The sequence below is a fragment of the Macrobrachium nipponense genome, chromosome 29 (assembly GCF_015104395.2).
Source record: "Macrobrachium nipponense isolate FS-2020 chromosome 29, ASM1510439v2, whole genome shotgun sequence".
NCBI classification, from domain to species: Eukaryota; Metazoa; Arthropoda; class Malacostraca; order Decapoda; family Palaemonidae; genus Macrobrachium; species Macrobrachium nipponense.
In genome coordinates this window covers 5,671,538-5,685,902 of record NC_061092.1, presented here as the reverse complement: position 1 = coordinate 5,685,902, position 14,365 = coordinate 5,671,538, and the positions used below count along the sequence as shown (strand labels likewise).

Genomic DNA, 14,365 nt, shown 5'->3' with positions numbered 1-14,365 from the left:
TTGATATTTGAGTCAGGAATCTATTTACTTTTCAACAACGAATATTTTTCAAATTAATAATCATGAATATGTAAAAAATTTATGCAATTCATGGCCTTATATTGCCGTTTAACTATTTATTTAAATAACTATCTAGTGCATGCTTCTTCTTCTTCTACCAAAACATTGTAGTTTCCTTGGATAAGCCGCAGTTGGTGTCATTGTTGACGATTGTTGTGAAGAAAGTACCCCAGCGTCTATGGGTACTATTGGTGTGTGGATTTAGTATGTGGAATGGAAAGTTTATTGACACCAGCAACTCTGCAAACATTGAGATGGCGTCAATCTTCTATATTGTTGGTGTTATAAGTAAAAATTTTGAAAGCCTCATGGAGGTATGTTTGCACTGCGCATGGCTAGACTTTCATTAACCTCTGTTTAATCTTAAAATATGACCTTAATTTCTAACTTTGGAGAAAATACTTACTTCGAAAGGATAGTAGAGGTCTCAAGCGTTTGCTCTCACCACCGATGACTTGTGACTGGTGCCCATCTTCGGTGTCAGGATGTGTTAAAGTACTTTTTCGAAGGGTGGATCCACACGCGGTGAAAACTGGATCAGCTAATCCAGTCTGTTGTTTCCCTAGCTAGCTACCAAGTCAGGGGGGTGCGATGGTATTCTTCACTTTTAACCTCTGAACCAGTAACGTTTCCAAATGTTGATTGTTAAGCATGTTCATTTTTAAAATTTTTTTTAGTGGGAAACTGGTTTTTGGTGGGGTAAAACTCAAAATGAGTGCAACAACACACTAGTCAGAAAGGAAGGCAATGCATAGGTAAATCAGAACATATCAGTGAAAAACATACAATAGGAGGCCTAACATAGACCAAAAATTGTAATGCTTGAAAATGTTGCAAGGACACTATGAAACATCCTAACCTAACTTAGGGTGCTGGGTCCTTACACGATCAGAGACTGAATCCCCCATCCTGACCTGACCTAGAGACAGGCTAGATATGTAAATCATCTTAACTTAGCATTCACAGCAGGTCTTAAATGCAAAGGGGACCAACATTGTATCCCCATAGCTATGCAAATATTCCTCACCTTAAAGATTGGGGTTACAGGCAGTCCCCGGGTTATCGACGGGTTTGGCTTACGACATTCCGAGGTTACAACGCTTTTCAATTGTATTTATCAGAAATTATTTCCAGGTTTACGACACGTTCCAGGGTTGCAATGCTTACAACGCCAATCTGGCAGAAGAAATATGTCTCCAAAAATGCAAAATAATCAATATTTGAAGGTTTTTTTTATGAAAAATGCTATAAGAATGCAGTTTACATAGTTTTTAATGCACCCAAAGCATTAAAAGTAAGGTTTTCTTAGGATTTTTGACGATGTTCCAGCTTACGACAATTTTCGGCTTACCACACGCCTGAAGACCCCTGTCGTAACCCGGGGACTGCCTTTATATAGCAAGAAAGCACATAGGGTGTTTCCTTTTGATATACTCCCAATCCTGTTGTGAGTTAAAAGTAAACTATACCATAAAAGGAAGCATAAGTACAGTGTGCTGACATTGACTTGATGATAAGATTTTTTTTACTTGTATACATGAAAATTGACATATGGCAATCAGTGCATGGTCTGATTGACTTTTTGTATACTTTCTTGTACAGTTATGTTTTTTGTAAAAACAAACAGGGTAATTTTTTTTTTATTGATATATCAAATAAAGTTCAGCTTTAATGACCTAAGCAATATCTGGATGGTAATTTCACTGGTATGGTTATTTCATAAATATACAAGAATATTAAACCTGCAAAAATTTTTCATGTCATTAAGCTCATTTATTTGAAATTCTCATCATTTAATATAACAACTAAGGGATTTTTGACAGTTTTGAAGCTGAGTTTGTTATATACTGATGAAAACGACTTTCTTATTGTTGCTAACATATTTTTACTTCATTAAAGAACCAAGCATCATAATAACAAATTATCTGTACAAGACCGCACACTGGTTCAGTTTATGCCAAAGTTTTTTTTTTTTTATACAAGGCAAGCTAGAAAAATAATTATATCATCATAGTCAGCATTTGTAAGCATCTATGCATGATGTCATTTGCTTACCTCATACTGGTAGTTGAATCTGTCAGCCAAGGTTGGTTTTTCAGACGAGACACATTGATGATTGGAAGGGATTATGTACCTTCCTTTCACACGGACAGAATCATGTTACATCTGTAATATAAAATATTTAACTTGAGATCTCAATCACCACTTCTAACCCACAAGAATCTCTTGTGAAAAATGACAAAGGTCTGAAAATATACACGTACATTTGCATAAGAGTTAAGAAATTTTTCATTGCTTAAAAATAAAAAGTTCCTGCAAATGCTCATGAACTGTACATGTACTACAAGCATCTGTCATCTCCTTATATACTTGGAATGGAACACCTGCAAAACAGAGAGAGTAATGCAACCCTTCACATCTTTTAACATTAATTACAAGATTTTTTATTCACTTGCCCCATATCCTCAGCGGAAGAAACGCCAAAATGCCCATGTGTGCTGGCTTGGAAAGAAAGTATCATAGTATTACCCAAATACTATATTGCTAATTGCCTGTACCTAGTAGCATATCTTATTACAGTTAGGCTATTTTTCACAGAAGAAATGAAGCAAATATTTCTCTGACGTTTTTGGTTATTTTTTGGTTCAGCCTAGCCCAAAGACCTTGTTCTCTGTAGTTTCATCATCATTCTTGTTTGTTTGTGTTAATTTCTTTTTACCCATATTAATAATTTAGCTTTACACGGTGTTTTAACTTTATTTATTTATATAGTTTGTTCTGTTCATTCAACTGTTTATGGCCCTCATTATGTTCTCTTATTGCATTTTTAAAATTTCAACATTTTCACCATCAGGGTTGAAGAAAAACCGTTATTTTCAAGTTTTTCCCTACCCATACCTCTGTGACATTTTATGGGGAACAAGATGGTAAACAGTTTTGGTTTATTATACTAAAGACAAAAAAGATGCAAATGTAACCCCTCCCTAGGACACTTGAGCCCTTATAGACTGAAGGTTAAGTCTCTTGGACACCCCCATAAATTCCAAAATGGAAAGGGGCAAATGGCACTTGAAAAAGGGCTATTTTGTACATGAACTTCCCTGACAGATATATACTTAGCTATAGTCTCCGACGTTCCCGACAGAATTTCAAATCTCGCGGCACACGCGACAAGTAGGTCAGGTGGTCTACCTTACCCGCCGCTGGGTGGCGGATGTACGAACCACTCCCGTAAGCTTGTCAGATTTTTCTCTGTCGCGGGAACGATAACAACTGTTGTCGGTTTCCTCTCGATAGTTTTTCGATTCTCGCTTGCCTGGAGTTAATTTGGACTTCTTTTGGTGACGTATTCGCTTTGTTTGGCTTGGCATACGCTGATTGTGGACCGGTTTGATTTTGAGTTTGATTTTCTTTAACGATGTCTGATCTAGAATCGGTAGTTAAAACTTCGGTTTTGTTTAGGGTTTGCGTGAATGAAGGATGTAAGGTGAGGTTGCCGAAAGCTTCGGTAGACCCCCACACGGTTTGCATGAAATGCAGGGGGAATGAATTGTGCTTTTGCTAACCCTTGTAATGAATGTAAGGGATTGAATGAAGAAGAATATAAGGCTCTCTCTTCTTATGTTAGGAAGTTGGAACGTGATAGAGTGCGTAAGGCTTCCTCTAGAAGTTCTAGCAGATCTAGAATGAGTGAGTTGGATGTGGATCCTAATAGTACTAACGTAGAATTAGAACCTTCTTCCCAAGTGGCAGCCCCGGCTCCCCGCACCGAAGCCGAAGATTCGCCTTCGGAGGCGGCAGCTCTGAAAGAGCCAAGAATCGTTCTATGGATCAGAAGATTCGTCAGTTTGGAAGGTAAGGAGAGTGTTAGTGATTCAGTGCAGTGTCCCCAGGGTTGTGGAGGGTGCGTCTGACCGGCTCCTTAGTGCCTCTAGGCCTAGACCTCTTCCAGACTCCCAGTTCCAGTGGAGTAGGAAAGTCGAAAAGCCGCAGGAGGGCTAGGGAGAGCCCCCACCGGTCAGGCGTCCCCTCGGCAGATCCTGAAGTACGCTCCCAGGCTGCCTCGGATCGCTACAAGAAGGAGCTCCTACGCCAATGCTTCTCCTCTTCTTGTCGTCTCCCTCTCCGAAGAGAGGTTGGAACTCCCCGGATGCGTCGCGCCCGTTGAAGAGGGCTTGGAAGGCTCCCTGCGTCCTTTGGCTTCTAGTCCGGAGGTTTTCCCGGAAGAATCGTCGGTGGAGGCGAAGAAACCCAAGAAATCCTGTGATCGTTCTTCTTCTCGCGCTCCGCGCTCGGCGCCTGCTTCCGAGGAAGAACAAGAAGATTCTCCTACGAGAGTACTCGCGGGACTTCAAGCTCAGATCACGGCGCTAGCAGACTCTCTAGCAGTTAGATCACGTAGGAAGAAGGACGTTTCTCTTCCGATCAAGAGATCTAGGCACCGCTCTTCAGAGGATCGTTCTCCTTCATATGGGGAGGTTTCGTATGAAGGTGGGGGCTCGCGTGAGCGCCCTCGCTCCGCGTGAGCGCCCTCGCTCGCCTGGCTCCCTTTCGATTTCAAGACGCCAAACATCGGTAGGACGCTCTATGGAGAAAGAAGTTTTTTCTCCAGATTGGATTCCCGCTTCCGGTAAGCGCACTGCACCTGCTCATCACGCGATTTCTTCAACTCCCTCGCGTGAAACTTCTCCTCAGCAGCCTCAAGATTCTAGAAGGCGCCCTTATACAAGTAGGCGTTCTTCTTCCAGATGTCACTCTCCTCGAGTGTCGGATCGTGACTTCTCTCCTGACAGGCATCTAGAGTCTGGTAGAGTCGTGTGCATGATAGACGGCCTACTGTTAGCCGCTCCCCGCAAGGTAGGCGCCAAGAGCCTACTGCACATAGATCTCCTAGTAGGCGCTCGTCTCTTTTAAGGCGTCATACTCCTGATTATTCTCCTAGGGGCAGACAACAAGAGTCTTTCAAGCGCCCTTCTCCGTGTAGGCGCTCTCCCGCTTCTAGGCGCACTTCTCCTGACCGTTTGTCTCTTGGTAGGCACCAGGAATCCCGGAAGCGCCCTTCTCCAAGTAGGCGCTCGTTAGTTTTGAAGCGCCCTTCTCCTGAATGTTACCCTCTTGTTAGACGTCAGAGTCTCGCAAGCAGCCTTCTCCTAGTAGGCGCATTTCGCCTTCCAGTCGGACTTCCGTTGATCGTACGCAACTGGACAGGTATGGAGAGCCGCGCAAGCGCTCTGCTCTCGATAGGCGCTCTTCTCCTGGCAGCCGCTCGCCTCAGGATAGGCGCATAGAGTATAGTAGGCGCTCGCCTCCTCGTAAGCGCCCTGTGGATGTTTCCGAGGATTCTCGGGAGTAGGAGCCCTACCTCTCCTTCGGCTGAGATTCCGTATACCTCGAAGAGGGAGTCTCATCGTAGACTTCCCAGATCTTCTCATCGTTCTCCAGTGGATGTGAACTCTTCTAAGAGAGGGCGTTCTCCAACCTCTCGCTCAACTCCTGCTAGGATCCCTTCGTCACATAAGGATCTTCCGCGCTCGCCTCGAGAAGACGTCCTAGAAGGTTCGGATGAGGAACCGAACACTTCTGCTGCTGTCTCTTCTTACAAGAAGCTTACAGAGCTACTTTTACAAGTTTTTGGGGATTCCCTTACGCCTACGGCTCCTCCTTCTCCTCACTCACTTTTTTCAACGGCGAAGACAGCGAAGAGTTCTTCTTGTGTGAGGATGAAGCCAACTCTTTCTATGAAGAAGGCACTGAGGAGTTTTGGTTCCTGGATGGCTTCCAAAGAAGAAGCGGGGAAAACGATGTTCGCTTTTCCTCCTTCGAAGTTATCAGGTAAACGCGCCTGGTTTCTGGTACGAAACAGGAGAGCCCTTAGGATTGGGTCTACCGTCTTCGGCTGATTCGGATTTTTCGGCACTGGTAGATTCGACAAGGAGAACTGCCCTTAACTCTGCTAAGACGACTTGGGCAATGAATGAATTGGATCATTTGCTCAAAGGTATGTTTAGAGTGCTAGAAGTATTTAACTTCCTTGATTGGTCGTGGGAGTCCTAGCCAAGAAAATTGAAGTGCCAGAGTCAATTTCGCCAGAAGATCTTATGTGTGTTTTGTCTTGTATGGACAAGTCGGTAAGAGACGGAGCGAGTGAAATCGCCTCCCTTTATGGGGCCGGGATCGTGAAGAAGAGGTCGGTTTATTGTTCCTTCTTAACGAAGTCGGTCTCCCATGCTCAGAGGTCTTCTTTGCTGTTTGCCCCTCTGTCTACTCAGTTGTTCCCGAAACATCGAGTGCAGGACATTTCGAGGAGTCACTTTCGGCAAAGCCACCCAGGACCTTTTGGCACAGTCGGCAAGAAAACCTCGCCCTTCCTTCCCTACCAAGGCTAAGAAGGAAAAGGCAAGTGTTCGAGAACCCTTTCGAGGGGCATCTTCATCAAGAAACTCTACGTTTAGAGGTCGTAGACTTCAAGAAGGGGTAAGACTTTCGCCAAGTCTGTTAAGGCCCCCAAATAAACTTGCAAGTCCTTCAATCAACGGTGGGCGCCAGACTCTTAGAGTTTGCAGAAGTCTGGGCCCAAAAAGGGGCGGATCCTTGGACCCTTTCTATTTTGAGGAGAGGTTACCTCATCCCTTTCGTCGAAAGACCTCCCTTGACGGCCATCCCAAGGGAACTGACGGCCAGGTACAGAGACCCCATCATGAATCAAGCTCTCCATCTAGCAGTAGATCAGATGCTGGAGAAGGGGGCTATCGAACTAGTGACAGACCATCATTCATCGGGCTTCTACAACCGCCTTTTCCTAGTTCGAAGTCCTCAGGGGGATGGAGACCGGTGTTGGATGTAAGCGCCCTGAACTTCTTCTAAAAGAAGAAGTTCACGATGGAAACGCCTTCATCAGTGCTGGCAGCACTTCGTCCAGGGACTGGATGGTTTCCTTGGATTTACAGGACGCTTACTTCCACGTGACCGATCCATCCTTCCTCGAGGAAGTTTCTCAGATTCATGATGGGGGGGAAAATTTTTCAGTTCAGGGCTCTGTGTTTCGGCCTCTCGACGGCCCCTCAAGTGTTCACGGGGATTTTGAGGAATGTGGCTCAATGGCTTCATTTGAAAGGGGTGAGGATATCCATGTACCTCGACGATTGGCTAATAAGGGCCAATTCAGAAGATCGTTGTTTGAAGGACTTACAAGTAACTTTAGAATTGACGAAGGCTTTGGGACTTCTCGTCAATTTCAAGAAGTCATCACTAATTCCCGAGCAAGAGTGTGTGTATCTCGGGATACAGATGAACTCTCTGAGTTTTCGGGCTTTTCCCTCGCAGGAAAGGATAGCCCGAGGATTCGAGAGAGTAACAACCTTCTTAGGGAAAGAAGTATGCACAGTGAGGGAGTGGATGAGTCTGCTGGGGACGCTCTCCTCTCTGGAGCAATTCGTTTCCCTAGGAAGGTTGCACCTGAGACCACTCCAATTCTTTCTTCATCGGAATTGGAGTCGTCGTTCTCAGGATTTGACGTTCTCCCCTGTCGTTATCCCAGGACATCAAGAAACATCTGTTATGGTGGACAGATCCCAACCTCTTTGCGAAGGGACTGTCTCTTCAATCACAGACCCCCAACCTGGTGTTGTTCTCCGACGCGTCGGACATGGGTGGGGTGCAACTCTGGGAACCAGCGAAGTGTCAGGTACCTGGGTGGGGGACCAGGTAGCCTGGCACATCAACAGAAAGGAGTTGATGGCTGTGTGGTTGGCTCTGAAGGCTTTCGAGCCCAAAGTCAGAAGATCGGTAGTGCAGGTCAACGCGGACAACACTACAGCTCTGGCATACATCAGGAAACAGGGGGGGTACGCATTCCTTCTTCCCTGTACGAGACAGCAAGAGACCTTCTTCTGTGGGCAGAAGAAAGAGGAATCAAGCTTCTCACCAGGTTCGTGCCGGGAGAAAAAGGAATGTAAGAGCATAATCTCCTCAGCAGGAAAGATCAGGTCCTTCCCACAGAGTGGACCCTTCATCTGGATGTATGCCAGAGCCTGTGGAAGTTATGGGGCAGGCCACACATAGACCTCTTTGCCACGTCAAAGAACAGAGGCTGGATCCTTACTGCTCTCCGATATCAGATCCAGAGGCAGTAGCAATAGATGCTCTTCTTCTAGACTGGAACGGACTCGACGTCTACGCGTTTCCCCCCTTCAAGATCCTGGGGCTAACCATCAAGAAGTTCGTAGAGTCCGATTCAACGAAAATGACCTTAATCGCTCCCTTTTGGCCGGCCCAAGAATGGTTCACAGAGGTACTGGAATGGTTGGTGGACCTTCCAAGATCGCTCCCGCTAAGGAGCGATCTACTCAGACAACCCCACTTCGACAGGTACCACAAAAAATCTCCTCGCTCTCAGTCTGACTGGTTTCAGACTGTCCAAAGTTTGGTCAGAGCGAAAGGCTTTTCAGCAACAGCTGCTAAAGCAATCGCAAGAGCGAGGAGACCTTCCACCTTGCGGTGTATACCAGTCAAAGTGGGATGTCTTCAGACGTTGGTGCAAGAGGAAGAACATTTCCTCTTCCAGTACCTCTGTGACCCAAATTGCAGATTTCCTTATTTTCCTCAAAGAAGAATGTCATCTGGTTGTGTCAACTATTAAGGGATACCGCAGTATGTTGGCGGCGGTATTTCGGCATAGAGGCTTAAATATATCCGATGATAAGGACCTGCATGATCTTATTAGATCATTTGAAACCATTAAGCGTCCTCATGTAGTACCGAACTGGAATCTAGACGTAGTCCTACAATTCCTTGGATCGTCTAGATTCGAACCTCCTGGCTTAGCCTCTTTCAAGGATTTGACGAAGAAGGCTATCTTCCTTTTGGCCCTAGCTACAGCTAAGAGAGTGAGTGAGCTCCAAGCTATTGAGGGCAATGTAGGGTTTAAGGAAGATTCTATGGTGTGTTCATTTCTTCCAAGTTTCCTGGCAAAGAATGAAAACCCATCACGCCCTTGGCCCAGGAGCTTTGAAGTTCGTAGTTTATCTTTTCTAGTAGGGGAAGAGCCTGAAAGAACTCTTTGCCCCATGAGAATTATGAAGTATTTCCTTAAGAGGAAGGAACAACTTAAGGCTAATCAAGATGTGCTTTGGTGCTCCGTAAAGGACCCCACTCGGCCCATGTCGAAGAATGCTCTTTCCTTTTTTCTGAGAAGCCTTATTACAGAGGCACATGTTGCCTGTAAGAAGATCATTTTAGACTACTGAAAGTGAAAGCTCACGAGGTGAGAGCATCGCAACTTCGCTTGCATTCAGAAAAAATATGTCTGTGCGGAACTTGATGGAGGCGACTTTTTGGAGATGCCAATCGGTTTTCGCAAACCACTACCTACGTGATGTTAAAAATCACATATGATAAATGCTTCGCCTTGGGTCCTTTCGTATTGGCGGATTCGGTGCTGGGGCAGGGAGCTGAAACTTATCCTGTGTAAATTTTTTATATGTTACCCTATATTTTATATTGTTGTTTTTGGTTGTCTTGAAAGAGGTTGCAGGAGGCACCTCTTTTTTGTCGTAATATTAACCCTTTGTATTTTGGTTAGGTGGTCTGGTGGGTTTTGGCTCCTTGCAGAGGTAGTGGTAAGGATCTGTTAGGTAAGCGGACAAGGTCCCTCTAACAGCATCCGACTTGGATTCTACCACAATAGGGGATCACATATCCCAGTGGTAGATCCGAGAGTCTTTCAGCATCAGGTCACGTCCTAGCTGTAGCTCTCCAGGCAATGCAGACTCAGAGATAGTATCTATGAAGTCTTCATCCTGAAAAGGTGAGAACCAAGGTTTTTATATCCTACAACATTAGTTGTTTCCCGTCTTACCTGTATTATTGAGCTGTCTCTTACCCTCCACCAAGGGTGCCAATCAGCTAAGTATATATCTGTCAGGGAAGTTCATGTACAAAAATGATATTGTTAAACTACAATAAAGTTTTTGTACATACTTACCTGGCAGATATATACGATTAATGGCCCACCCAACCTCCCCTCAGGAGACAGGTGGAAGAGAAAAATCTGACAAGCTTACGGGAGTGGTTCGTACATCCGCCACCCAGCGGCGGGTAAGGTAGACCACCTGACCTACCTGTCGCGTGTGCCGCGAGATTTGAAATTCTGTCGGGAACGTCGGAGACTATAGCTAAGTATATATCTGCCAGGTAAGTATGTACAAAACTTTATTGTAGTTTAACAATATCATTTTTATAGCCAAATGCCACCTAAGCTGCAGTGTCTTACCTTGACCATGGCAGTATAGTCATGATTTGGTGATGCTTGGTTTCTTTAACATTAAGAAACAATATTAAGAGTTTCATGTAACATATTTAGAAGGGGAATTTATCTATTATAAATGGACTACCAAATTTTAACTCTTTCAAGTTTCTAAGAAGTGTTGTAAAAGGGTCTTAGTATGCTGCAGAATTATCATAATGTCTAATTAACTTTAGCTTTTTAATGAAGAGAAACCCTTAAACATTGTTTAATATGGTACTGTGCTTGATTTACTCTGATTGTTGTTATTTCCAATAAGTGGTAAGAATTAAATCTCTTTATGGATAAGTATTCAAGTAGTCTTGTGTGATTTATTATATTGATGAGAGCATACTGTATTCTATTTAAAATAGCAGGGTTATATTTTAGAAGATAGAGTAAAGTTTTTTTATATACTTTTCATCTTATTTTTTCATTTGCTTTTATTCTTTCACAGTGTAGAAGATTGGGTTTGCACTTGAGAAATGGGCATGTTCCGAGATGGAAAAACTGGGTATTCCAGAAACCAAGTGCCATTGTTCGATATCTACAGCCCATTGAAAATCCTGTTGAAGTGGAAGAATATCTGATATCGATGCTTGATACAGGTAACCCATCTCATCGACACTTCATTGAAGAATTTTTGAGGAAGCAAGAAGAGATAAAAACAGCAGTGGACACAAGATTTTATAGGAAGCCAGATTTAGAAGAGAGTACAGTGTTCAAAGTAGGTGACAAAAAGAAGCAAAGAGGGACCAAAGAAAATGGATTTAATAAGGGACCAGAAAGGATGCAGCCACCAACACAAACTAACGGCTCTTTGCCCACACCTCCACAACCATCGGGTGGTTCCTCAGGTAAAAAGAAAAGCAAGTATGTGTCCTTGTACTCAAATGAAGGGAAAAGTAAAGATGTAGTGCTTCTAAGTGGGAGACATAAGTGTGACTGCCAAGCTAGTAAACATAAACTAATTAATAATTGCCTCAAGTGTGGCCGTGTCATTTGTGAGCAAGAGGGCTCAGGACCTTGTTCATTTTGTGGAAATATGGTGACCACAAATGAGGAGGAGGAATTGCTTGAGCAAAATAACCGTAAGTCAGAGGCTTTACAGAGGAGATTATTTAGTGAGAAAAATGCTGTTGTTAAAGGTATTCCTTCAGAACCCGGGAAAGATCAGGAGGGTTTACGCAAAGCTGTTGAACATAAGAATAAGCTTTTGGAATTTGACAGGACAAGTGAAAAAAGAACTAAGGTTTATGATGACGAAAGTGACTATTTTAGCACAGGTTCACGGTGGCTCAGTCAAGAACAGAAAGCGAAATTGGAAAAACGAGAGGAAGAACTACGGAAAAAGAAATATGACAGAAGTAATCAGAAGGTAACCATAGATTTGTTAGGCAGAAGGGTAATTGCAGAAGAGAATAATGATAATATTTATGATCCAGATGATCCTATTATCAAAGAAATTCTTGAGGTTAGATCTAACGATATATTTTCTGCACCAGACAGAGAGGAGTCAAAGCCCTATATTGAGGTGGATCGACCAGAGTATGTAGAGGGAGATATGGATAATTACAGACGCAGGACAGGAAACATGAAATTTGCTGGAATGAGTATGCGTATACAAGATAGAGAAATACAAGAAATGGTAGATGAAGGAATGTGCCTCAGTATGCACCAACCTTGGGCATCCCTTCTTGTTGCTGGAATAAAGATTCATGAAGGTAGAACATGGTACTCATCCCACAGGGGAAGGCTTTGGATTGCCTCGGCTGTTAAGCCACCTACTCCCCAAGAAATCAGTCAGCTAGAGCAGATGTATAGGGTTCTCCTCAAGGATGAGTATATCAAGTTCCCCCAATATTATCCAGCAGGATGTCTCCTTGGGTGTGTAGATGTTGTTGATGTCCTCCCACAAGAGGAGTATCGTGTTAAATATCCTGAAGGGGAAAGTGACTCTCCATATGTGTTTGTATGTGAAAATCCTCAGGAGATGGTGCTGAAATTTCCCATGAAAGGACAGCATAAGATATATAAAATGGATCCTAAGATTCATCAAGCTGCTAAAAAAGCCTTGCGGCCAAAAGAGGATCCGTGAATTATTTATATATATAGTTTGATTAGCACTTACAGGTCTGACCTGAATGGTTGTTTTTATGAAAAGAATGTGATTATTATGATTTTATGTAATAAGAGCTTTATAGACTAAAAATGGTGAAGATTCTGACAAAATTTCCCAGGTATGTATTTGTTTACAGTATTATACTGTACTTATATGCTGTCAGTTTAAATTTGTACATTCATACAAAATACATACTATTGCTATCTTGCACTCTCTCCAGGAGGTAGCATCAATACTTTGGTTGGCACTATAGTAATTGCACTACACTTTGTCAAGTTCTCAAATTAGATAACACCACTTGTGCGATATAATGTTTTATCTTACTAATATTTATATTTAATGAGATGTATTATTCTGAAGATTTTAGCAGGCATGTGTTATATAGTATATTGGAATATTTATATTTTTTATCATCTTTATATGAAGAGGAAAATATTATGATTCAGTAAATGCTAACAACATAGACAATGTGTATTATATTTACCTTTATTAAATAAAAAGGAAGTTAGAAACTTTTTTTAATATTTATTTTAGCTTCATTTCATTAGTTAAAATGTACCGGAAAAATTTTATTAGTTATAATACTGTATGGGTGGAAGACTTCCATTCTGTTACTCTTGACATAAAAGGTGAATACAGTTTTCTTTAAACTATATTCAAAGTATAGTTATCATCGAAGCATTACACCAAATCTGTAATAGCCAAAGCTTATCCCAGTACTACTTTATATAACAGACTTGTCATTTAAATGAAATTAGTAGTGCAGGTAATTATCATTTGCTATTGAGGCATTTATACACAAATTTTTCATACATTTTATGTTGTTACTTTGATGACTGGGGATTGATTTTTTTTTTTTTTTTTTTTTATATATAAGGGGCACCTTTTTGTATGCCTGGTTTTACTTTTCATTCCATCCAGTCCAGTAATTTAAACTTGAAACATAAAAGGAGATTTCAAGCACTTAACAGTAATGTTCACAGTTACTACACTGTGCAGAAGCTGTCAACCTTAAGTGAAGTATTCCACTGGTCATTTATCTATGGATAAACAAACATTATATGGTGCACATTAATCATCAGTATTAGTCATAAAAAGTAATAAACTTTGAATGGCTCTGTAAAGCACAACATTTTACCATTCCCTGTGAATGTTGGCATTAATTATATTGTTTGGAAAGTCTTGGAGGTTTATTGCAAAACGATTACCAGCTTTATTGCTAGTTATCTGGCATTACATCTAGTATTTTGGAGTAGCATCTATTGGTCTTTGGGTCAAAGGCATCAAATATGACAGCGGAATTTTATCCCTAGAATGATCATATGAACAACAGCCAGACTGTATGTCTCCAAGTGTTGGACTAAACAATGTGTAATTACCTAATTACCCTCGGTTGAATGATGGAAACCACACTTTGAACAGGGCTAAGGGCTTTTAGTAAAGTGATACTGTATCTTATGAACTAACTTTCTTGAGGATGATTCTCGGCATTTGTATGGCTTCGGTATCTGGGTCAGGTTAAAAAAAAAATTACTGTTGGAGAATGTACCAAAGTTTTGTTTTTATTATTATTATTAAACCAGTAAATGTCACAAATTGAAAGTTCATGAAAGAGATACAGTATTGCTTGTTTGATACTACTCATAGGATGTTCGGCAGTTTTGCTTTAGGAAGTGCGCTTGCACAAAGAAGAGAAATATTAGCACGAGCTTGAAAAGCTTTGAAAAGCAACATCTGCAGGGCAGGGAATCGTGAAGTCACCTAAAGAGTAAAATGAACAAAATAGGGCGAGGGTTTAACATTCAAATAAAGAATCAGCAAAAAGTCTTTAAGCTCCTGAAGAACTGCCTGCGGTTGACTATCCTTCCACAAGGTAAGAGGGGAAGAATCAAGACAAGTTT

At 42.2% G+C, this 14,365-nt stretch overlaps 1 protein-coding gene across 1 annotated transcript; it reads left to right on the top strand.

Moving 5' to 3' along the window:
- The first annotated feature begins 314 nt into the window (after window positions 1-314).
- On the top strand, window positions 315-12,980 carry LOC135205999 (activating signal cointegrator 1-like). Its single transcript, XM_064237170.1, is given in 3 exon segments — window positions 315-374; window positions 10,805-10,867; window positions 10,869-12,980. Coding segments are annotated over 3 exon segments (1,695 nt in total). The 3' UTR covers window positions 12,441-12,980.
- Window positions 12,981-14,365: the final 1,385 nt, after the last annotated feature.